Genomic DNA, 27,130 nt, shown 5'->3' on the forward strand with positions numbered 1-27,130 from the left:
CCATGTGCTCAATCACACCCCTAAACAGATTTTTCTTTTTTTAGTATGTTGGATCCTTGAACCATACTAGTGTTTTACTGCAGGGCAGTTGTAGAAAATATTAATATTATATTAATAAATATTTGGACCAATATTCAAGTATTTGACTGTAGTCCAACTGTAGAAATATTAATATTATACTAATAATCAGTACAAACTATGCCAGTAGTTCCTATTCCTTGTGAACCCTGTCCAAGTTTGAAGATCATGGGGCCAAAAATATCTGCAACACTGTACCCCTAATAACCTTTCAACGACATAACACCAGTTTACCAAATTGGAAGCAATGATACATCTCTAGAATGTCTAGGTCAAGTTCAGTGATGAATGGCCTTCACCTAGTTTTTAAGGTCACAGAGCCAAAAACTGTGTTTGTGTACAATGAACACTGACCTCACTATAAATTTCCAAGGATTTCAGTTGTAGCAAGGATGCATCTCTTGAAAATTTAGGTCACGTTCCTGCTTAGCCTTCATGCCCTTTTCACTCAAATTTCCACATCTTTCCTCACAATTTTCCAAACCTATAAAATCATGACTTACACATAAATTGCTCCAAGTGTTCCTTTTTTCTGTGAATGTAGTCTCCCCAATACAAATTTGGAAACTGGTCTCCACAGTGATTATTGCAATGCAATTTGAAGATGCCTTTTTTCTTTCTGATTATGATGTGGCTGTGTAAAAATATTGTCCAATTGCAAGTAGGTATGGAACTCCACCCATTTCTACAATGGGGGACACGTGGACTTAAGGCCAATATTGCATTCATATTGCAGTTGTTATTGCATCCTGAAATTTTATTTGTAGCCTAACCATTATTTTCTACCAAACTGCTCCTAGTGCAGTTGAGTGTCATTCATTCCATACTTAATTGGGTTGTCTGCATCCTTCTATGTTTAATATCCATGTAACATTAAATTTTAGAACATCCATCCATTTTCGATACCCGCTTGCTTCAATTAAGGGTCGCGGGGGGCTGGAGCCTAACCCAGCACTCATAGGGCGTGAGATGGGGTACACCCTGGACAGGATGTTAGTCTATCACAGGGCCACATATAGACAAACAAACCCATTCACCTACCCTGCATAGGTTTGGATGTGGGAGGGAACTCATGCAGACATGGGGAGAACATGCAAAATCCACACAGAAAGGGCAGGAAGTGATCCTAATTTTAGAACAGAAAAACTAAATTATAGACATATTTTGTTAGTTGCTGTTTACCTTGTGGCTGTTCCTGTTTGTTCAGAGTGAGCACAGACCAGCATTGAGTTTTATCACAAGTTTTCACTGGATGCCCTTCCTGACACAACTTCAGTTTTACCCGGAGAAAAACACACAGTCCATGTTCTTCCAAAGAGGTCTTCCATCCAATTACTAACCAGGACCTGCTATGCTTAGCTTTTGAGATCTGATGGAATCAGGCTTACACAGAGCCGAGTGGCTGGCTGCTCATATTTTGTTATTATAAAATAAAAAAAGTACCTAATCATTTTATTTGTAAAGCGGTTAGCTCAGTGGTTAAGGAGCTGGACAGCCAATATGTAAGCCTGGTTCATATCCTGCTGACTACCTGTCTGAGTCCTTGGACAAGACACTACATCCACATTGCCCCAGTCCCCCCAGCTGTTTCCACGTCCCCACATCTCGGCCTTGTTTTAACACATACAACGGACTCAAAAATGATGCAGTCCTGTGTAACGAAACCTTCACTGGCCTTGGCTGAGAAAGCAACCTGAGTCGGATTATATAGTAGGGGTGGAACAATGTAATGCTTACAGTGATCATTATATTATCAAATATGTATTTTTTCTTCCCTCTCAATGAGCACTGTGATACAATGAAGAGTCAAAATACTGCAGGGAAGAAATAAAGAATCAGAAATGATATATAAAACATACAAATATGAAACAGATTGTTGTGTGGGCCGCTGAAGAGGAGGTACTGCTGGCCCACCACCACCAGAGGGCGCCCTGCCTGGAGTGCGGGCTCCAGGCACCAGAGGGCGCTGCCGCCTTATGGGAGTAGCCTGGGTGACAGCTGTCACCCATCACCAGACTCAGCTGTTCCACTCAGCACAGAGGTATATCAGGAGGACGGCGTCTCCACCTCAGTGCCGAGATATCGCCTTACGTTAGAGGTAACGTTCTCTGCATTAATATTCTGATTAACTGGCTAAAAGATTTGTTAAACCTTTGCAGGACAGCTGATTATTGTGAGCTAAATTGCTTGGAGAAGTACTCCCCTTTCTGCAGTATTGACGTGAGGTGGAGTCAGCTTCTTCCCTCTCTGTGTACTGGGTGCAGCCGCATCCACACCTGTGTGTTTGTTCTCTTGCCAGCAGTACCGGATCCGACGAGCGGAGGCAGTGGCCACCTGGGAATTCGGGACTTGGCGGTTCCAGTATTTCCAGGGTTCGGTGGCAGGGGAAATCTGGGTGGTTCCGGCTCGACTCGGACGGACGTCTCCTACCTTCGAGCCTGCCCACACGACACCAGTGGAATTCGGTGTAAACCCAAATTGTCAATTGTTGTATTGGTTGTGCATTTTCACGACAGTAAAACTTGTTATTTACTTTCTCCATTGTCCGTTCATTGCGCCCCCTGTTGTGGGTCCGTGTTCCAACACTTTCACAACACAGATAACATCAAGGATTACAATTTATACATCAGAATAATTTGTTTATTTATATTTAAACATTCACCACAGAATCTACATAGTTAGTGAGAACAACAATGTAATTATGCATCGTGGAATTAAAGAATTGTGATCAGTGTATCATGTCTTGTATAGTGGAGTGAATGTAGCGTTCCACCCCTAGTGCCTACACAGGTATTACTTATTCTATTACTTGAGGTTCCAACAGTTTGTTTTCTTCATAAATTATATTAGATTTACAGGACCTTGCCCAAGCGCCCTCAGTGATTTTCTGGTCCAGCAGAGGTTTGAACCGAGGATCCACTGGTCTCATGCCCACCGCTTAACCACTAGACCAGTGGTGTCCAAACTATTCCAGAAAGGGCCGAGAGGGTGCAGGTTTTCTTTGCAGCCACTGACTTCAGCAGGTGATTTCACTGATTAAACATCACTTTGAACAGGTGGGATGAGTTCATCAGTGAAATCACCAGCTGAAGTCAGTGGCTGCAAAGAAAACCTGCACCCTCTCGGCCCTTTCTGGAATAGTTTGGAGACCACTGCACTAGACCATCACCTCCCCCATAGATATGTAACTACATCACCTGATGGTTCGCGTGTGGCGGTAGAACCAGTTCGACACTCTCCACTCTGGTCTTCTCTGCTGCCACTGCACCATCAACGGCCGAACTGTGAGCTGACACACACACACACACACACACACACACACACACACACACACACACACACACACACACACACACACACACACACACACCAAAAAGGGAATGCAAATGATTAATTTAAAACACATTCCTGGGTGTATGCCACCTCACACAGGCTCCAGCACCCCCATGGCCCTTCACTAGGTCAGAGGGTAAACATAATAAGTGGATGATTTATTCAGTCATTCATTTACCTGCATGCTTTTACAAAATTTTGTTAAATAGAAAAAACTTCAGTTGCACTTTGTCAGAAGGCACATGGGAGACTTGACCTTAGATTTGATCCATTTTCTTGAAATCCTTTTCTGTTCATCTTCACCAGGAAACTGTGACCATTAATGCAACACACAAAATTTGCACTCCAATCAGAGCCACAGAAGCCTATTAAGGATCTGTGCGTGACGTCACGGATTTGCATGCGCGAAGATGTTATCCATTTTGGCGGTGACTCCAAAATAAACAACAGCAGTGCACGCGATCTCAACACTTTTATAACCCTGCCGTCATACTGTTGTGCAGTTGGTTGCAGTAATTATCAAGGACAGAAGCCTAACTTATCGATGTACAGGTTTCCAAGTAATGTTGAACGTAGAAAGCAGTGGATAGCAGCAGTAAATAGAAAGAATTGGCAGCCTAATCAGTACACATGCTTGTGCAGTGAATTCTTCATTTCTGGTAAGAATTAGCACGAATTCACAGGTGTTTTGTCTAACAATATTTGGGCTTAAAAAAAAAAAAAAAAAAAAAAAAAAAAAATTTGACACCTTTATCCCAGTGAAACTTTTTCATTTGAACATGCAGTGTATATTAGCACGGCTTATCATTACGTTATGACTTATCAATTATAATGCTTATGTCAGTTGCTACTATTGTCATTTTGTCATAATTATTAGGCCCACACAACAGACAACTTAGTTTATTTTAGTATATAAGTTGTGATCATCATTCATTACCCAATTGTGATTTTTATATGACACATAATTTCAGGTGCTAAGAGTGACCATCCTCTGTCACCAGATTTTGTGCCTGCTATATTCAGCCATGTAAAGTCACCACAGAAAAAAAGAGCTCAAGCCAGTCTTAAGAAGTTCCATCAGCGCCAGTCCCTGAAAAGAAAAAAGAGAGAAACAGAGGGTAGACATCATGCTGTCCAAGCTCTTCTCGCACTGTCAAATTCAGGTGCTTCCAATGACGAGCCACAGCACCATCTAGAGGAGGGGGATGTCACAGAATTAAATGAAGATCTGGACATTGTGACTGACAGTGAGGACTTTGTTGCTGGTGTCTCTTCTCGGACTGATCATATAATGCAGATAAGTGCATCATGTCACACAGATCTAACAGTTGCTGACATTAATGCCATTGAAACAGACTGTCAGAACATGCGAACAGAACACATAAACCTGAAGGCAAAGCTATATTCAAGTGACACTGTGTCAGAAGCCACACTGAGAACTAATGATGACAAAGTGAGATGCCTAACTGGCTTACCAAACTTTGCAGTTCTGCTAGCTGTCTTCAGTGTCATCAAAGGATCCCTCAAAGATACACAATTCATGTCTGCTTTTCAGCAGTTTTTGCTGACATGCATGAGACTGCGGGTGAACTTGACCATGCAGTTTGTTGGTTACTTGTTTGGCATTCATGCATCTACTGTATCACGGATCTTTGGAAATGTTGCCACACTACTAAATGATCATTTGGTTCCACTTAGTGTAATCTGGCCTGGTCGTGATGAGATAAGGACATCTTTGCCAATGTGCTTCAGAAAACATTTCTTCAAGTGCATTAGCATCATAGATTGCTTTGAGATCGTCACTGACAAACCAAAAGATCTTAGAGCTAAAGCCCAGGCCTATTCACAATACAAGTAACATAACACTATGAAATACCTGATTGGGATAACACCTCAAGGAGTTATTTCATTTATCTCCAAGGGTTGGGGAGGAAGAGCAACAGACCAGCATATTACAGCAAACAGTGGATTTTTGGATAGACTGTTACCTGGTGACCTAGTGCTAGCTGACAGAGGATTTACAATTCAAGATCAAGTTGGTCTTTATTGTGCTCGAGTGGAAATTCCTGTTGTGACTTATTTTTTGCATTGTCAATTATTCGACAGTCTGTACTAGGGATGGGTATTGATAAGATTTTATCGATATCGATGCCATTATCGATTCTGCTTATCAATCCGATTCCTTATCGATTCCCTTATCAATACCTCGTGAATTTTGCACTAAAAGTAGGCTTTACAGGTTTTCTATGTATTTCATTGAGTCTTAAAGTAAATAAATCTGAAATTGTCACTGTATCCTTGATCTCTGGACATAAATAAAAATAAACAAAACGGTGTTTCACTTTGAAGTTATTAATTCAGACTGGATTCTATCGTTCTAACTTGACTCGTCAGAGAGCCGCGCAGCGTTTGGAGCTGTGTGAACAGAACGGAGGACGATTCTCGTTTCTTTCTCGCAACAAGACAGGAGTCACAGTTAGTAACTTTAATCCGCACAAAAGTGACTCACGATTGACACATTCAGGGATGAAAGTGCTGAAAAAGAAAAAAAGCTGAAACCCAAAATTACCCCCAACACCATCTGCACGAAAATGTTTGAATTCTAGAAGCTCTGAAATGCAATCTGGAACTATTCCAGACAATAAACTGCAGTGAGTGCAGCATCCATTTAGTGAGGAAAAAACCCAACTTTGCTTATTCAAATTCATTCCAGTAGTATTCTGCTCTTACTAGGATGCAGCAGTTTTCTAGGTTAGCAGATAGTTCTGGAGGAAATCACTGAAGAAATTAACAAATTGAAAATATGGTTTAACCGAAACACACTGTCATTAAACTTAAATAAGACAGCGATGAAATTGAGGTGTAAGAGTCACTAGGTGTTCACAGGAAACATTTATTTCTGTATGTATGTATGTATTTATTTATGTATGTTCATTGCTGGTTTTATATTTTCTGTTGTGTTTCTATTCAGGTTCTTTTTGTCTCTTTCTCTAAAATCGTATATAATAAGTATATACTGTATATAATAATCATTAGATTATTAATATATAAACAAAAATAAATTTAAAAAATATTACAATTTGAAAACAAATGCACCCGAACGCTTGACAGCTGCAACTGCTTAATGCTAACTTTTAACATTGAAAATGCCATAGACATGCTAATGTGTTAGCATCGCTCCTCTTTTTAAGTTATAAAATACATCTGTCAACTGTTTCAGAAGACCATAACAGGTCGGTTTAACATAAAAAGGGTAAATAATACTCACAGACGTATGTTCTTTAGGGTTTTAGCGGGGGAAAATTAAGCGAAAGAAAGAATAAACGAAGCAATAATCGAAGCACTCCTTCAATCTGCGAACCACTGCTTCAATTGGTTCAAGGTTCAAAGCAAAGCCGCGCTGCAGAAAAGTTGATTACAGACCCGCTGCAGGGTCTGTAATCAATGTAGAGAAATTATAATTTCCCTGACAAACACCCCCCAAAACAGCAGCCACTCTGAAAGACCAATAACAGAATTGTTAAGCAAAAAGCTTATAGTTCAGCGGCTAAGGGACAAATTTTAGGGGAATCATGCACTTTTTTACAAAAGCGCCAAAACTTTATCAGAGGTACCTTATAGTGTCCTGAAGTATATAAGATCGGTTCACATTGAATCCATAAACGTCTATACTCTAAAAACTTGGGTTTAAGAGAATAACCATTTTCAGACTTCTACAGCATATAATTGATGACAAACTCTTATCCAAATGTCTATTTAAGTTTATAATATAAACTTGAAGGTTATGAAAAATGTATTAAGGCTAAGTAGGGATGCTTCGAATGTACTTCAGTGTGCTTACACACTTAGAAAAAGTGTTAATCTAGGGAAAGTGACTAAATATTGTAAAACTCATTGTGAATATCAATATACTATGCAATATAGCTGTTTGTGAGCATAGGGCAAAGGAAAGATGCTACTCATGCACTCTAACATATTTACACTCTAAAATAACAACAGTGTTTGAATGGAAAGAAATGCTTTTTTATTAATTACAAGAAATCAATTTTGTTTTTATGGCCATAACCATTTAGTTTACAATTTAAAACACTCAGTTTACCTTATGCTATATCTTCCATAACATAAAATAATGACTCTATATTTAATTTACTTAAAGTGACTGAAAGCTGTTTTCATGCATAGAAAAAGAAAGTATGCTACAAATGCACTTAAACATAGTTTACACTCTTAAAAAAATAATGCTAAATTAATGTTACAATTTAACCTCTTTCCATTTTGAAACATACCACCCTGCTAATGTATAAGGACGTACGACGACGTATGACACCGCACAACGGATGATACATGATCACATAAGCTCAGTATAGCTTTGCACTAGTTGCAGTAGCCATTCACTACAGCTTAACAAGGACCAATCTTGATCACTGGGCCCCTACATAATAACCATATGATCATATTGTCATATGAATAGCAAAATATACACTGTATTATAACCATGCAAACACCCTTTTAAAAAAAGCAGGATACAGATAATAATAATAATTTTATATATATATATATATATATATATATATATATATATATATATATATATACACACACACACACATATATATATATACATATACATATATATATATACACAACCCCTGCCAAAAATTATGGAATCACCGGCCTCGGAGGATGTTCATTCAGTTGTTTAATTTTGTAGAAAAAAAGCAGATCACAGACATGACACAAAACTAAAGTCATTTCAAATGGCAACTTTCTGGCTTTAAGAAACACTATAAGAAACCAGGAAAAAAAAATTGTGGCAGTCAGTAACGGTTACTTTTTTAGACCATGCAGGGGGAAAAAAAATATGGAATCACTCAATTCTGAGGAAAAAATTATGGAATCATGAAAAACAAAAGAATGCTCCAACACATCACTAGTATTTTGTTGCACCACCTCTGGCTTTTATAACAGCTTGCAGTCTCTGAGGCATGGACTTAATGAGTGACAAACAGTACTCTTCATCAATCTGGCTCCAACTTTCTCTGATTGTTGTTTCCAGATCAGCTTTGCAGGTTGAAGCCTTGTCATGGACCATTTTCTTAAACTTCCACCAAAGATTTTCAATTGGATTAAGATCCGGACTATTTGCAGGCCATGACATTGACCCTGTGTGTCTTTTTGCAAGGAATGTTTTCACAGTTTTTGCTCTATGGCAAGATGCATTATCATCTTGAAAAATGATTTCATCATCCACAAACATCCTTTCAATAGATGGGATAAGAAAAGTGTCCAAAATATCAACGTAAACTTGTGCATTTATTGATGATGTAATGACAGCCATCTCCCCAGTGCCTTTACCTGACATGCAGCCCCATATCATCAATGACTGTGGAAATTTACATGTTCTCTTCAGGCAGTCATCTTTATAAATCTCATTGGAACGGCACCAAACAAAAGTTCCAGCATCATCACCTTGCCCAATGCAGATTCGAGATTCATCACTGAATATGACTTTCATCCAGTCATCCACAGTCCACGATTGCTTTTCCTTAGCCCATTGTAACCTTGTTTTTTTCTGTTTAGGTGTTAATGATGGCTTTTGTTTAGCTTTTCTATATGTAAATCCCATTTCCTTTAGGTGGTTTCTTACAGTTCGGTCACAGACGTTGACTCCAGTTTCCTCCCATTCGTTCCTCATTTGTTTTGTTGTGCATTTTCGATTTTTGATACATATTGCTTTAAGTTTTCTGTCTTGATGCTTTGATGTTTTCCTTGGTCTACCAGTATGTTTGCCTTTAACAACCTTCCCATGTTGTTTGTATTTGGTCCAGAGTTTAGACACAGCTGACTGTGAACAACCAACATCTTTTGCAGCATTGCATGATGATTTACCTTCTTTTAAGAATTTGATAATCCTCTCCTTTGTTTCAATTCACATCTCTCATGTTGGAGCCATGATTCATGTCAATCCACTTGGTGCAACAGCTCTCCAAGGTGTGATCACTCCTTTTTAGATGCAGACTAACGAGCAGATCTGATTTGATGCAGGTGTTAGTTTTGGGGATGAAAATGTACAGGGTGATTCCATAATTTATTCCTCAGAATTGAGTGATTCCATATTTTTTTTTCCCCTCTGCTTGGTCTAAAAAAGTAACCGTTACTGACTGCCACAATTATTTTTCCTGATTTGTTATAGTGTTTCTTTCTTTAGTTTTGTGTCATGTCTGTGATCTGCTTTTTTTTTCTACAAAATTAAACAACTGAATGAACATCCGCCGAGGCCGGTGATTCCATAATTATTGCCAGGGGTTGTATATATATATATATATATATATATATATATATATATATATATATATATATATATATATATATATATATATATATATATATATATATGAATTTGTAAATAAGCAAACCTTTGCTGTGATGAGATGATGACCTGAAACTGCTGGTAGAATCCACTGATTGAGGCTAGTCACCCATCCTGACACGAAGTACTGATAGGCATCCAGACTCTTGCAGGCCTTCATATCTTGTCCAGTGTATCTTGAGACATTGTTAATCACATAATGATAGAGATCGTGCGGTGTGAAGTTGGGAAGACACGCAGCGCTGCATTTGATGACGTCAGTAAACAAACCACTCAGCAAAAGGTAAACATCGTTTTCCAGGCCTCCCTGACGAAGTTTCTCGATGTACCTATTCACCTTGCAGATGACTAACATCACTGGAGAGTGTTAAACTATGTGTTGTCATCGCCGATCGTTGAAGATTTATCATATGTTGAAGACTTATTTACCGCATTCGAGTCACCGCCAACATGGCCAACACGCGTCGCGCTTGAGTAGGTCACATGACCCGTGGTCACGTGATGCAAGTACTCAATAACTCTTTCAAAGTTGTCATGGGTGTCTTGATGGCTTCCCTCACTAGTCTCTTTCTTACGCAGTCAATCAAGACAGATTTGACCTGAATTAAACCCAAGACATACTGAGTGACTTGGAAATCTCATGTGTCCATCCCCTGACTTGTCTAAAGAAAACTGGCTGTCAGAGCGATTATTTGTACACAAAATTGTTATATTTAAATTGTGGAAATATACATGAGCTTGGAAAATGGAGGGACTGCATATAAAAGTGTCAAATTCCTAAATAATGTGAATTTTTTGTCTATACTACACATACATCTTGATTGTTTTATTTCAGCTCCTCTGTGTACAGAGGCACAATTACAAAATCTGTCACTGTCCAAATACTTCTGAAGCTGCTTGTCCACATGTCCATGATGCACCTTCTGTGAAAACCCAAGCAGACATTTGGAAGCAGCCAAAAACTTATCAAACATTTAATCTGTAAACTCAAATCAAGTCAAATATTATAATTTTTTTCCCTAATTTATTAAAGAAATTAATCCTTTGACATGAATACAACCCAATGTTTTTAAACTAAAACACCAATTTCAAATAAATATATCATTTTAAAGTTACCAGAGAAAATAATATTTTAAATGCAAGTCCCTCACGCAATTTACTTATTCATAAATATTAGATATTTTACTTATTTATAAATATTAGATATTGATCAGTTTTCTTTCATGTTTAAGTGTCAGGACCGTTAATGGTCATGTTGAGCTCAGGTCAGTTCTAAGGGGACATGTTGGTGCTGCCCATCACCATATTCACCACTTCACAAAGCTGCCTTAGGTCCTGACTGACAACCACCCGGGCAGACCTGCTGAATTCACCACATGCAACCAGGTGAGACTGTGTATCCCCTTGGTCCCATCTAGCCACTGGGGCCATCAGCAATGAGACATCTGCATGCTGGATCATGACACTCCCTCAGATAGATCCAGGAGACCTCATCTGGCCCGTCTGTAACTGCTCATTTCACGTCAAGTCACTACAATGGCATCAAAGACACCATCCCATCATCATCAAATGTCTCTGGTCTCATAATCATAGAGCAAGTCTGGAAGTACCCGTACTCTGAAGACTTGGACCTTGACCCTCGTGTGAAGGTACTGGCATTCCTCCACAACCCTGTCCAACTACCTCATGGCTCCACAAATATTTATCAACTTTATTCGCTGAGCTCCCAGAGACATGAGCTTCACAGACAATAATTATATGACTTGTGTTCAACACTCGTCGCATTTGGCACACGAATGATGGCAAGGTCATTAAAGGTCTGGATCTTGGTACTGATGCAGGACAATCGCAGTCAGAAACAGACTGGCATCCACCAGTTTCCCAAATATCATAGTATCAGCTCCAAAGTCAAGATCAATGAATCCTTCTTCACTGACAAAAAATACCAAAGCCATTGTGCACAAAAATCCAGACCATGCAAATACTGAGCAGATTAGGGACCAACACGCATCCCTGACAGACTCCAGAACTGACTTGAAAGAACTCAGAGACTCTGTTGCCACTCCACACAACCAGTTTTCCCAGCAACTTGTGTTGCCCCGTATTCAGCGGACGTCCCACAAACCAACATGATCAGTGAGTGGTCATTGAGGAACAAGCAGTTGGCACTGGCTCTATTAAAAATGAGAAATTTCATCTCAGAGCGCCCTCTGAGATAAGATATTCTTCTGTGAACAATGGCAATTCAAATCCAATCCATGAAGAGTTCAAGGTCTTGCTCCATTTTGCCTAGTCATGGGTGCAAAATTATTACTTGTGTACATCAGTGTGTCTTTTTCTGTACAATTCAATCACACAATGCAATCTCCAAATACATAAATTGTATAAATTACCTGATTGCCAAGTATCATTTTATTAGGTTAAAGTGCTAGAAACTGAGTCTAAACTTACCGTTTAATCAGTCTCATTGTATACGCTTAGTGTGTTGATGGGCATCAAACCTACCCTCCTGAAAGGACCCATGGGACAGCAGATCACTGATGATGTCATCATGCAACATCCTGACCCTTCGTCTTTCTACTGCCACGCTGTACTCCACCTTCTCTTTCTGAGTGTGAGGCACAATGGGCTTCAAAAGCACCTGTGGATAAATGTGTCATTTAAGTAAATAAGAACCTTTAACATCTGATTAGTACAGACACACAAATTAAACACCGCACTGCTCAAGACCACAACATGTCCAGTCATGTCTAGGAAGCTGTGCTGGTGCCATCAATAGCCACATCCACCACACTACAGATCCAGTCTGGGTCCTGATTGACAACCATCCAGATAACATATGCATGTCCCCTTGGCCTTTTACAGTTACTGGGATTCTCAACATTGAGGCACCTGTGTGATGGATCATGCTCAGAGAAGCAGTATCATCCTGAAAAGTACATCAGCATTAATAAACATCTTTGTCCAATAACCTCAAGACTCAATATGTCTTTCGACCTCACATACTCACTCATTCAGATGAGTAATGTGTTGTCCACACGGAACTTTCCTGATATGATCTTTTTCTTGGTTGTTTTCAAAAAGTGTTCCATAAACACTGCACCATTTCAAGAAATATTTGCATACACACGAAACAACTGAAAATAACTGAAAACACTGTTGTATATATGCCAGGCCTGTATGTGGCACTGTAACACTCCCACAAAAAATGCAGAAGAAGATGTAGAGCGTGTGCATAAAGCTTGCTTGCTGTAGACAAACACATAAGACCAAGAAGATGGCGAACACCGTGAATTCTTAGGTTGTCCCCAAAACCAACTCCAACAACCGAATCACATGCTTTTGTGTAACTAAAAATTAGGCTGCAAAAAAATCCATGTTGATATTCATACACACATTCAATGACTACTCACAGAACCAGACCGCAGTCGGCGGGTGACGTCCTGGCGAGTAACCAGACCGCAGTCGGCGGGTGACGTCCTGGCGAGTAACCAGACCGCAGTCGGCGGGTGACGTCCTGGCGAGTAACCAGACCGCAGTCGGCGGGTGACGTCCTGGCGAGTAACCAGACCGCAGTCGGCGGGTGACGTCCTGGCGAGTAACCAGGCTGCAGTCGGTGGGTGACGTCCTGGCGAGTAACCAGGCTGCAGTCGGTGGGTAACTTCTTGGCGAGTAACCAGGCTGCAGTCGGTGAGTGACTTCTTGGCGAGTAACCAGGCTGCAGTCGGTGAGTGACTTCTTGGCGAGTAACCAGACTGCAGTCGGTGGGTTTCTTCTTGGCGGGTAACCAAACTGCAGTCGGTGGGTAACTTCTTGGCGAGTAACCAGACTGCAGTCGGTGGGTAACTTCTTGGCGAGTAACCAGACTGCAGTCGGTGGGTGACTTCTTGGTGAGTAACCAGACTGCAGTCAGTGAGTAACTTCTTGGTGAGTAACCAGACTGCAGTCGGTGAGTAACTTCTTGGTAAGTAACCAGACTGCAGTCGGTGGGTTACTTCCTGGCGAGTAACCAGACTGCAGTCGGTGGTGACTTTTTGGCGAGTAACCAGACTGCAGTCGGTGGGTAACTTCTTGGCGAGTAACCAGGCTGCAGTCGGTGAGTGACTTCTTGGCGAGTAACCAGGCTGCAGTCGATGAGTGACTTCCTGGCGAGTAACCAGGCTGCAGTTGGTGAGTAACTTCCTGGTGAGTAACCAGGCTGCAGTCGGTGGGTTTCTTCTTGGCGAGTAACCAGACTGCAGTCGGTGGGTGACTTCTTGGCGAGTAACCAAACTGCAGTCAGTGGGTAACTTCTTGGCGAGTAACCAGACTGCAGTCGGTGGGTAACTTCCTGGCAAGTAACCAGGCTGCAGTCGGTGGGTGACTTCTTGGCAAGTAACCAGACTGCAGTCAGTGGGTAACTTCCTGGCGAGTAACCAGACTTTATCTGACCTTGATGGTTTTGTCACCATTGCAGTCTCACTGAAATTTGTTAGCTTACAGCAAACTGGTGGATGAGCCACCAGAACCCTGGCACTGAATAAGTCCATCATCTGAAATATCAGCAATACAGAACTGCTGTTCAAGACCAACTTTAAAGAAATTTGGATAAACATCAAGCCATACCTTTTGTCCAGTTTTGGTGCGCTGAGTAACAAAGGTGGCAAAGGCATGACAAACTCTCCAGTGACGATCAGAAAACAAGTCCTCACAGCACACTTGTATGTCCACCTAAGACAGAATATACAAGATTTCTATAATTTATGCACTAATGCCTTCAAATAGAACAGTGTGTTAGTATTGTATTTTCGCATTAGTATTGTAACTTTGTAACATTATTAGTAGACCAAGTATGACCAGCTGATTTTGTGGTAGGACAAACTTTAACTCTAACCCTAACCCTACACCAAGACATGGTACTTGAAGTAATGTTAACAATAAGGTTAATAAAAAATAAAAAAAAACTGCTCAATTTTAAGCTGAGTAAGCCCGGTGACCTTGTAGTTGAGATATTTAGAAAATACCAACAATTAGAAGACCGAAAACAGTTATATCTGTATTTGGGCTTCCAATAAATGCAAATGGACTGCATTTACTCATATGTAGCACATTTCCACCTGAATCAGAATTTCAAAGTGCTTTCCAGTGATGCATCACATTCACCTATTAACTCTCTCGGTCTCACACACACACACACACACACACACACACGCACACACACCCCCAATGTCATGGTGCTGCCATCCAAGGCATTCAACTGCACCATATACCCCAATGAACTGCCCATTTTTTGGAGAGTTCTACATTGCTCTGAAGTACAAGTCTAGCCTTCATCCCTCAACAAGCAACATACCAGCCTTCCTGTGCAGTTGCTGAGAAATAGCTAGTTATCCTTATACTTATTTACAGATTTGTGCGAGTGATTATCCTCAGTGTATTCACTGCTCACTGTAGCACCAAGCAGCAAATCATCAATAAGAAACAAGCCGTTGCTATTCAGTATTTTAACATTTCCCATAATCCCCCTGGCGGCTCCCTGCACTTCCCAGAATGCACTGCAGTGCCAGCAGTGTTCCAGCATCTCACGGCGTATGTAAACAATGGCTAGCGAGGATGTGGATGGCGATGATTTAGCAAGTTGACAAGCGATGATGATGACACGTTCTCCCAAGTTGAGAGAGTTATCTAGAGGAGGTGTAGCACCTGTGACTGACTTCTGCCGTGCCCCAATGTTGTCTTGTTGTTCACACTTCACAAGGTTTGTTTACACACTGCCATGTACATAACAAAATCTCAGGGCAAAACAAGGCCCTGGGCACAGGCAAATAAAATGACCTGGATAAAGTCATCTAATTACTGTATTTTGTGGATAATATGTCGCACCGAAGAATCAGTCACATCTGTCCATCATGAAGAGGAAAAAACACAAGTAGCATCAGTCGGTAGTATAGAATAAAGAGCAACAACTGATCTCTCTCTCTCTCAAGGATAGGGAAGGGTGGACTGCCTGGTCTGCTGCCACCGCTACCCTGACCTGGATAAGCGGCAGAAAAGTAATGAATGTTTTGTTTCATATCTGCGATTTGTTAATTTGCCACAAAAGTAACAAATCTGGATGAACATCCTCTATTTGTGGGGGCTGCATAATTATTTCCTGAGGTTGCAGACATCAACCCAAGCAAGAGCAATTACATGTTAGTGTGGATCCACATCAATGGGCAGATTTTCACCTAAAACTTTGACCCTAATTCCTTTGATCCAGTCCTGCCTTTGAGCTTTAATTCTCAACAAGGGGCAGATCCTGTCTTTGACCTTTCATCTTTTAACTCTCATCTTTACCTCTGTCATGGAGTTTATGTTTTTGTTGCTGCCTGTCAGCTACTTACTCTGATAGCAGGACATCTCCTGAACAGATTTTAATTACATATGGTAGAAAGGCAAAAATTGAGCCAGGCAAGAGCTGATTAAATGTTGTTACAGCTCCAGATGGAGGGGCACATCTGACCATTGATCCTTGTCCTTTGACCGGCCATTGATCCCGATTCCTTTGTGCCTCATCCTACCTTAGATCACTGATCAAGGGGCAAAGCCTGCCTTTGATCTTTGATACATTATTTAAAATTTTACCCTAATTCTACTGAGCCCATTTGATTGTGTCTGTGATGCTTTACTGTTATTCCTTTGATCTTAAGCAAGCTGCACATCCTGCCTTTGAACCTTGTTCTTTGAGCTATGATCTCAAATCCTGATTACTTTTAATCTGGCTGTAGAACTTTGATCCAGATTTCTGGAGGCTTTGAGCTTGTAATCAGGATTAAGACATCAGAATCAGTATCAAAAGGTAGGATCTTCCCCTTTATCTGCAAAGAAAGACATCCATCCATCCATTTTCTATACCCACTTACTCCAATTAATGGTCGGGGGGGGCTGGAGTCTATCCCAGCAGTCATAGGGCATAAGGTGAGGACACCCTGGACAGGATGCCAGTCTAACGCAGAGCCACACATAGACAAACACAATCACACTCGCACGCACACCAACAGTCAAACTTTCCAGGTCACCTGACCTGTATGTCTTTTAGATGTAGGAGGAAGCCAAAAACCTGATGGAAACTCAAGCAAACACCGGGAAAGCATGCAAACTCCACACAGAAAGGGTGGAAAGCGATCACACGACCTTCTTGCTGCGAGGCATCAGTGCTAACCACAATGCCACTGTGCTGCCCACAAAGGAAGACAGAGATTAAAAGCAAGTGATTCACAAATGACTAAGTGAAAGAACAGCAATCAAAGATGGGTGGTCAGAATCAAAGGTCAGCCATCAGAATCAAAACTTAGTAATGAGGAACAAACATCACCTGTGCACTAATCATGGTGTCTAATCAGCATCTTGATATGGCACACCTGTGAGGTGGGATGGATTATCTCAGCAAAGGAGAAGTGCTCACTATCACAGATTTAGACTGGTTTGTGAACAGTATTTGAGGGAAATGGTGATATTGTGTATGTGGAAAAAGTTTTAGATCTTTGAGTTCATCTCATACAAAATGGGAGCAAAACCAAAAGTGTTGTGTTTATATTTTTGTTGAGTGTATTAATTTACCTGATTATAACATTATATTGCTACACACTTTGTACCAATGCATGAAACAAAGTTTTTTATTAATAAGTAATATTTTTGGGTGGAATAAACCTTTAAAAGCTTAACTTTAATTTTTTTGGATACATTTAACCTTTACAATTATAGGTATGACCTGAAGTACTACTTTTTGTGCAACACTATGTGCTCCTGAAAGAGCCGTACTAACTGATTTAGTTGCATTGTACGTATATTTGGAGTGAAATCAAATTTGAAAATAAAACAGCAAGTCACGCTCTTGAATGACAGGTAGGTGGCGCAGTCTCTAAAGAAATGCTCTGAATTTCAACCAACTGCCCTTAAAAATCACTTCACAAACACATAACTGTATCCACCAGACCACAGAGCCACCCAGGCAGAAAACCAGGCCATCATCACCTCTCAGAAGTGGACATCTATCTGCCACAGCCAGGCGGAAAATCCTCCTCAATACTGAAACATGCGTGCTGGATCACACCCGAACGTGTCACATGACTAAAATGTGGACACTGACGTTTCCTGGCAAAGTAAATAATCATCAGAATCTCAGGAAGTCAGCATTCGTTTGAAGAGACCTCATACCATGGATTATCTCAGCAAAGGAGAAGTGCTCACTATCACAGATTTAGACTGGTTTGTGAACAATATTTGAGGGAAATGGTGATATTGTGTATGTGGAAAAAGTTTTAGATCTTTGAGTTCATCTCATACAAAATGGGAGCAAAACCAAAAGTGTTGCGTTTATATTTTTGTTGAGTATATATATAGATATATATATATAGATATATATATACACGAGGTATCTTATAAAACTAACCGGTAGTTTTATAAAAAAAAAAAAAAACTAGATGGATTTGATTGACATGCGATTACACCAATCATGCTTGAACCTTCGTGCGCATGCGTGAGTTTTTCACGCGTGTCGGTGACGTCATTTCCCTGTGGGCAGGCCTTGAGTGAGATGTGGTACCACCCTCTCGGCTGAATTCCTTTGTTTCACACGCTGCTCGAGACGGCGCGCATTGCTTTATCAAACTTTTTTCTGGACCTGTGAGGAATATCAGAGTGGACACTATTCGAGAAATTCAGCTGGTTTTCGGTGAAAAGTTTAACGGCTGATGAGAGATTATGGGGTGTTTCTGTCGCTGTAAGGACTTCCCACGGAGCGGGATGTCCTGCAGCGCTTCCAGGTGCTGTCGTCGGCCTGTTTCAAGCTGAAATCATCCTAATTTAAGGCTCTGTTGACCCAGGACGTCGTGAGAGAACAGAGAAGATTCAGAAGAGGCCGGCATGAGCAGTTTATGCGGACATTCCACTGTTTAAGGACATTTTGTAATGAAAGACGTGCGCACAAATTCGCCGAGACATTTCCGTGACGACTTGGTGAATCTGTGTGCGCCACGACAGGAAAAACACCTCCGTGTTGAAAACCATTTGTAAAATTCAGGTGGCTTTTGATGGCTTTCAACAAGTGAGTAACTGAGAAATTGTTTAACAGCTTGGGCATGTTCCAACTTGTCCGTTAATGGTGTCCACTCAGTTGTTCCTTACAGTTTTGAAAAAATTTTGATCAAACAAAGCAGCAGTCTCTGAGCCATTCCTAAACAATGAAGAAAAAAAAATCGACAAGAGGGTGGGCGACTCCTCACTCAAAGACTGCCCACAGGCGAATGACGTAACCGACAGGCGTGAAAAAACTCTTGCACGCCCACGAGGGTTCAAGCATGTCTGATGTAATCACACGTGATTCAAATCCATATGGTTTTTGAAAAAAAATAATAAGGTTGGATACTTTTCTAATAGATAGATAGATAGATAAAATAACTGTGATAACATAGATGACATAATTATCTTGTATTTATTTATTTTTTTTAGCTTTTAACCTGAAAAGGGGGACACCAAACCCCACCAAATTTGTGATGCACAGCACCTAAGTATTATTTCAGTAAAAATAAACAGAAATAATTTAAACTAATTTATCTGAATTTACTCCTGTTTTGATGGGCAAATGGTAAAATTAATTTCCCCACATAGACCACAGCGCATGCCAAAAATGTGGTCTTGAATGTAACCTGTAGTGTCCTGGGCTGTTACATTTAAAACCCATGTTCCTAAACTGCTAATTTATTCAATGAAAAAAAAAAAAAACTTCAGTTGTTTGAAAGCGCCACTCAAGATCCTTAAACCCATGAGGAGATCAAATTTAGTTAAACAATAAAATAACAGTCATCAATTATTCGCTTTATTTTTGTTTTGCGCTCGACTCATAATATAGCCACCAAAAATGGCACTCTGGGGCTTTCCCGTGAGCCAGTAGTGGATTTTATGTATTCCCCATGGTCCGTATATTCATATCTTATAGTTTATAGCACCTTGCTAGGAAACATACATACAGAAGAATGAAACATTTTTCTGACCTCCATACTGGTATTAAAGGCTCTGTTGACCTTTGCTTTGATGTTCACGACCTGACCCACCCTGGACAGAGAGATACGAGAAATGGAGACAGATTAAAAACCAGTGAATGTCAGTTTAAGTCATGGATCATAAAAAGGGTAAATATGCAATATAAGAGATCCATAAACGTGAAGACATAAAACAGTATCTGCATAACTCTCAAGCTTCTGGTTACAGTACAAGGAAGGCAGGATATTACCATTATTTCAACCATGCAATCACCTGAACGTCAGATAATTGTTGGCAGTGTAGCAAAAATAACACATCGCAGTTTGTTTCCAGACAATAAGATGAGGGGGTGATGCTCTAAACCTGTGGTTGCCAACCATAGTCCTTAGGGACCCATAACATGCACAGTTTTCATCTCTGCCTTCTCTACCAAATGCTGATTAACTCATTCAGGTTAAGGAACAGCGGTAATGAGGTGATTGGAAGGTTGTACTGACGAGGGAAGAAGAGTACATGGTTGTGGAGCCAAAGCAACAAAATAAATGTGGTGACTACATTTTAGAAAAAAGACAAGCACAGGGCAACATGAATACATGTGGACTATGTTGTACGCAGGAGATGAAACCTGAAACAAACTGGAGTTTGTAAGGTGATGGCACAGAAGAGCATAGGAAGACCGCCTTAAACGGTGGTTTGGAAGAGGAGTTTCAAAATGGAGAAGAGGAAGTCAGGGACAGTAGAATTAAGGATGCAATGATTGAAGATGGAGTAAGACTGCCTGTGAAATTTGGGGAGGAGGCGAGACAAGTGCTGGGTAGTGGTGGGGCGATGCTCTGTCACTGGACATCTACTGCAGATTTGGTGACAGGAGGGAAGGTACTGGGTATAACATCCAGACAGAGGATGGAAGACAAGACTTGGCAGTGGAACAACGAAGTACAGGTGGAGATCTGTGAGCAGCAACATGGTTTCATGCTGAGAAACAGGTACAGCACAGAGAAGGCAAGGAGCTAGACACACACACACACACACCTCTTCAACCACTTAGTCCAATTAAGGCTCATGGGCAATGGGGCAATGGAGCTTATCCAAGCATTTCTAGACCACCGAGGTGGGGTACACCTTGGTCAGGATGCCAGTCTGTCGCAGAGCCACATATAGACAAACAAACACATTCACACCCACACGTACACCTACGGACAATTTATAGTTTCCAATCCACCTAACGTGTGTCTTTGGATGTGGGAGGAAGCCGGAGCACCCGGAGAGAACCCACACAAACACGGGGTGAACACACAAACTAACCACTAAGCCAATGTGCTGCCCAGGAGCTAGACAGTGTTCTAGAATTAAAGAAAGCTTATGACACTGTATGAGGAAGTTGGGAGTGACAGAAGTATGGTGGTGCAGGATATGTACAAGGACAGTGTGATAGAGATATGAGGTAGGAATGATGGATGGGTAAAAGAAAAAAGGTGGGACTGCATCAAGGATCATCTCTGAAGAGGTTGTTTGTAGTGGCTGACAGATGAGATCTAGAGGAGTCTACACTGACATATCTGCAGATGACATTAAGTGTGTTTGTGTTGTGCCATTGCACAACACAAACACAGCATCACTTAACACTAAACAATGGTGCACTGTTTTGTTTGGGGGGGGGGGGGTGTTTCAGCTCCTAGTAGAGAAGGGAAGACAAGGCAAATGGGAGAGGCCATGTCTGTAAGTTTTAGCGAGATTTAATGTGAATAATGACAATTGGACCGTCCCCGGAAGTACAGTTTTTTTCGTCATATGCCCTTTCATTTAGCCCCCTTATCACCCACCCTCAAACAAAACTACGATGCCCAATAACATCACCAGAGCTTGAAGGCTCCACGTGTGTGTTGCCTGGTTTTGTGTTCACCTTTACACAGTGTGTCTGAATGAGGGTGCAGCATTTTGTGGCCCCAATTTGTGGAATTCACACACAAACAAGTGCACACGCATAAACACACTCGCATTTATTTACCTGATGGTGTGTTCAAAGTGGATGTCGTCCACAGAGGCGGTGACACATGGACATCCAGCATGCCTCTCAGCTGTCAACATCAAACATCCTGAGTGACGACACGTGCATAGTGACACCCATGCTGCACGACAACATACACACACACACCTCACCAGATAGACAGGCAGTGGAATCCATCCATTTGAGCAGCTGTCCCACACTCAGCTCGTTTCGATGGTTGCTGTGACACGGCATCACGATCTGACTCATCTTCACCTCCGTCAAGTTGTTGCCTTCTTCCTCCTCTTCTTCCTCCTCCTCCTCTTCTTCATTCTCCTGGTGATGTGGAGCTTTGAAACTCATCCTATAGCTGAGGACAGGATCAGTTCCACAGAACAAGACAAATATAAGTTTTTCAGTGGATCATCTCTGTTGCCAGATGCAGTATTAAATCCCCCAAATTCAGCAATTTTTTGTACTAGTGCAGTGCCCGTAGAAAGTTTGTATTCCTATAGAAAACTGGGAGCTAAAAAATTAAATTAAGAAAGACCATCACCAGATCAATACCACACATTAATGCCACATTCCACCACCAGATCAACTGAATTTTAAATAAAGTGTTGTGAAATGCCATCGCCAGAATGCAGCACTTTCAAATGCCACCAGTTGTAATAGAAATAATAAAAATCATAACCAATGAATACAAGGTCTGTTAGAAAAGTATCGGACCTTTTTATTTTTTGCAAAAACCTGATGGATTTGAATCACGTGTGCTTGGATGAGCCAACCTTGAACCTTCGTGCGCATGGGTGAATTTTTTCATGCCTGTCAATTGCGTCATTTGCTGGCAAGCAGCATTTGTGTGAGGACGTGTGTAGTGCTCTCGGCGGATTTTCATTGCAAGGAAAAAGACGGAACGACTGGAGCAGCGCGACTGCATCAAATTTTAGCAGAAACTGGGCGACAGCCAGGTGGGAACCATTCAGAAGATTCAGACGGCTTTCGGTGACTTTTCAGTCGTGTGACTATCTGAGAAATTGTGGAAGAGGTGGGCATGTCACAGCATGTCCTGTGAGACTTCAACATGAAGGTGCTTTTGCTCCGCCGTCAGCAGCTTCGGCATGAATTTCACCGCCACTCTTTTAATGGCCAAATCTTCTGTCACAATGGAATGTGCCAAAAAAGTGCTGATGTCTTCCGCAATTTCTCGGATAGTGACACGACGGTCCCGCATCACCACAGCGTTCACTTTAGAAATGATCTGGTCATTTCAGCATTATCAAATTATTTTATTTTACAAAAAAAAAAAAGCCATTTTTGAATGTTTATGTTTTAAACAGCAAAAACTGAAGCAAATCAATTATAAGACCTGAAAGAAGTTAGGAAGAAAGTAGGAAGTATTTTAGTCGTAAGGTCAAGTGAGAGGGGGAAGTGTTGGCTATTTAAATACTTGAAAGACACTGGACTCATCGACAGGATTTAGTACTGCTATAACAGACTGATGCAGAAGGTGGCAGCAGTGCAACAATAAAACGCCATAGGAGAAGAAGAGGGTGCGCTTGTTTTTAACCACAGAGTTAACTTTTCAGAGGAGCATGTTTCATGTCAAAATAAAGCCATAAAATATATATTTATATTTTTGTAAGTTAGCGGTTTTATATGATGAAATAAACGTAAATGGCAAATATGGAAATCTGCAAATAAACGGAGGTTTTGCAGGACAGAGACACCACGGAGGGCGCCATCTTGGAAGTACTAATGTTACAATGTCAAAACAAAGGTTTAATACCAAAATAAATAAAATAAAATTAATCCCCAAAATTTTCATAATAAAGGATGCAGATCATCGTGCCATGTGCAAGCCATATCTGCTGAGGTCGATCTGAGAAAACAGAGAGATATGCGAGCCACACCCCCACACATACATTACTCGCTTTATAGATAGATAATATATTTCATCCACTTTTTTTTGGCTACATGCTAACACTTTAATATGCACATTAAAGATCCATGCAGTCCAAGTGCTGTTACAATAGGGAGGTGATGGTCTAGTAGTTTGGCGGTGGGGTGATACCAGAGCATCCATGGTTTAGACACCCCCACCAGACCAGAAAATCACTAAGGGCCCTTGTGGAAGGTCCATAATACCCCAAGTGCTCCTAGCATGGTGGCATGCTAACATCTGTGTGTGAATGGGTGAATGTGAGGCATTACTGTAAAGCTCATTGACCTTCTAATTCAGATGGGAAAGCACTATATAAATGCAGTCCTTTTACTTCATTTAAAAAAGACTGATGCAAATAAAGTAGACATTCAGTGACTTGGAAATGTATATGTATCCATCCCCTGACTTCTCTGAAGAATACTGGCAATAAACCCGATGATTTAGAAATTTTAATATCGAGCAGCCTGAATTACGTTTGTATAAGCTGGATATTCACACTCACCGGACAAAAGCAAAAGTCCCAATGCTTTTGTTTGGTTTTCCTGGTAACAAACACCGCAGATTTTGTATAGCTGATTTTCACTCACACCGGGCAAAACGTCCTCTCCGACTGCAATGCATTTTCATTAAAAACCCCTCACATGTACCACACAGAGCAGTCCAGACGTGCCCAGTAACAGAGGTATGAAATGAAGTTCAGCACTGACACTCGCCGATTCGGGTTAAGTGGGGGCCGTAGTTCCTTGAGTAAAAACCCGGCCATTTAGTTTTTCAAACCACCTAAACAAGGCAGGTCTTTATTCAAAGCTGGTGATTATTAACAAAATGCTGCTTGCTGCCTGCACTGTAATATGGTGTAAGGTTTCACACATATCCCTGGGTGTGACGAACCAAAGACACCCACTTTAGATCAGAGCCCTCTGCATGGCTCCCCAGAACTTGATGTGCACCTGCTAAGTGACAGAGACCGCAAAGGGCTATGATGTGGCACTTTACTATTTTCACTCCTTCCTCTCCGGGCATATTTTTAAATTTTTGCAGTGCGCCCGCCAATTACATTTCGACCATTGAACAAATATGTTTGGCAAATAAGTCTGCAAGTATGACCAACTTTACAACACAGTCAGAAAAAGATGCTCAAATGACTCACAATTCATGGCCGGAAATTACATGTACTGTTGGTTTTTGAGGTTGATGTCTATATAAAGAAGTGGAGCTCATTAAGGGACAAATGAATCCAGAAAAAGCCAAAGTTCCTGTGGCAAAGTGCATAAAGATGCAACAGATAACTTTAAAAGAGTGACACACGTCAACATCATTAAATGGCCAAGGAGTTGGAAAAGCATAAATCAGGCTTTAGAATTTTAAAGGACCACTCCACAGCAGACTTTGAAAAAAAGAGTGACTTGACAAAATGTATACTTTTTAATGCACATAATGCCTGGTGCATTATGTAAGTCAGGCATTTTTTTTTTTTCAGACGAAGTTTCCCGATTCAAGGTCAGGCATTTAATCAAGGAAACACATAAGCCTAACTGATGCTGGTGATTCCCCGTAGATCATTCAGTGCCCCCTGACTGTAACTAATTCATTACATACATATAACAGAATTTGATTAGAACGGACAAAATTTGCTGGTCTACCTGAGTCCATTATATGCAGGTTTTACTGCACATACATACATTTTATATATATATATATATATATATATATATATATATATATATATATATATATATATATATATATATATATATATTTATATATATATATATATATATATATTTATATATATATATATATATATATATATATATATATTAGTTATGCTCAAAAGTTTACATATCCTGGCAGAATTTTTGCTTTTTTGGCCATTTTTAAGAGAATATGAATGACAACACAAAAACTTTTTTGTCACTCATGGTTAGTGGTTGGGTGAAGCCATTTATTGTCAAACAACTGTGTTTCCTCTTTTTAAATCAAAATGAGAAGAGAACTACCCAAATGACCCTGATCCAAAGTTTACATACCCCTGTTCTTAATACTGTGTATTGCCCCTGTAACATCAACGATAGCTTGGAGTCTTCTGTGGTAGTTTTGGACGAGGCTCTCTTATGGTAAAGCTGCCACTGAATATGTCTTGGTCTTTATTTACATAAATTACAAAGAAATACAAACAGTATGGTACTTTATGGTAAATCTGCATGGAGTAGACAGTTGTCAAAAATTGAGTGATTGTGCAAGAAGAAGAGTGAGGAAAGCCACCAAGACACCCAGACAACCCAGACGTTATGGGCTTATGTGGCTGTGATTGGAGAAAATGAGCACAGTGCTGACTGCAGGAATGTCTACCAGAGATGTTGCCTGTGAATAGAATGTTCATTTCTCTACCATATGCTGTCTCCAAAAGTGTTTCAGAGAATTTGGCAGTACATCCAACTGGCCTCATAACCACAGACCACGGTTATATTTTTGTTCAGTGTATATGTATATATACAGTGAAGAAAATAAGTATTTGAACACCCTGTGATTTTGCAAGTTCTCCAACTTAGAAATCATGGAGGGAACTGAAATTTTCATCTAAGGTGAGAGACATAATCTAAAAAAAGAAAAAAAAAATCTGGAAATCACAATGTATGATTTTTTTAATAATTTATTTGTATGTTACTGCTGCAAATAAGTATTTGAACACCTGTGAAAATCAATGTTAATATTTGGTACAGTGGTCTTTGTTTGCAATTACAGAGGTCAAACATTTCCTGTAGTTTTTCACCAGGTTTTCACACACTGCAGCAGGGATTTTGGTCCACTCCTCCATACAGATCTTCTCTAGATCTTTCAGGTTTGGAGTTTCAGCTTCCTCCAAAGATTTTCTATTGGTTCAGGTCTGTAGACTGGCCAGGCCACTCCAGGACCTTGAAATGCTTCTTACGGAGCCCCTCCTTAGTTGCCCTGGCTGTGTGTTTGGGGTAATTGTCATGCTGGAAGACCCAGCCATGACCCATCTTCAATGCTCTTACTGAGGGAAGGAGGCTGTTTGCCAAAATCTCGCAATACATGACCCCATCCATCCTCCCTTCAATATGGTGCAGTCGTCCTGTCCCCTTTGCAGAAGAGCACCCCTAGAGTATGATGTTTCCACCCCCATGCTTCACGGTTGGGATGGTTTTCTTGGGGTTGTTCTCATCCTCTAAACATGGTAAGTGGAGTTGATTCCAAAAAGCTCTATTCTGGTCTCATCTGACCACATGACATTCTCCCATGCCTCGTCTGGATCATCCAGATGGTCACTGGTGAACTTCAAACGGGCCTGGACATGTGCTGGCTTGAGCAGGGGACCTTGCTGCCCTGCAGGATTTTAAACCATGACAGCATCATGTGCTACTAATGTAGTCTTTGTGACTGTGGTCCCAGC

The 27,130-nt window shown here is 40.7% G+C and overlaps 1 protein-coding gene across 2 annotated transcripts in view; it reads right to left on the reverse strand.

Moving 5' to 3' along the window:
• LOC117521392 (acyl-coenzyme A thioesterase 11-like) overlaps window positions 1-27,130 on the reverse strand; it is an 83,315-nt gene that overhangs the window by 39,575 nt on the left and 16,610 nt on the right. The window contains exons 2-7 of one of the 2 annotated variants that reach the window (XM_034182687.1): window positions 21,944-22,140; window positions 21,792-21,861; window positions 19,795-19,855; window positions 14,387-14,491; window positions 12,287-12,422; window positions 3,276-3,367 (exon numbers count right to left, since the gene is read on the reverse strand). In XM_034182687.1, coding sequence (XP_034038578.1) covers window positions 3,276-3,367; window positions 12,287-12,422; window positions 14,387-14,491; window positions 19,795-19,855; window positions 21,792-21,861; window positions 21,944-22,133 — 654 coding nt within the window. In that variant the 5' untranslated portion in view covers window positions 22,134-22,140. Of the gene's footprint in view, window positions 1-3,275; window positions 3,368-12,286; window positions 12,423-14,386; window positions 14,492-19,794; window positions 19,856-21,791; window positions 21,862-21,938; window positions 22,141-27,130 lie in introns of those variants that run through there. The other variant, XM_034182688.1, reaches the window with a different exon arrangement.

Source organism: Thalassophryne amazonica, chromosome 12 (genome assembly GCF_902500255.1).
Source record: "Thalassophryne amazonica chromosome 12, fThaAma1.1, whole genome shotgun sequence".
Classification (NCBI taxonomy): Eukaryota; Metazoa; Chordata; class Actinopteri; order Batrachoidiformes; family Batrachoididae; genus Thalassophryne; species Thalassophryne amazonica.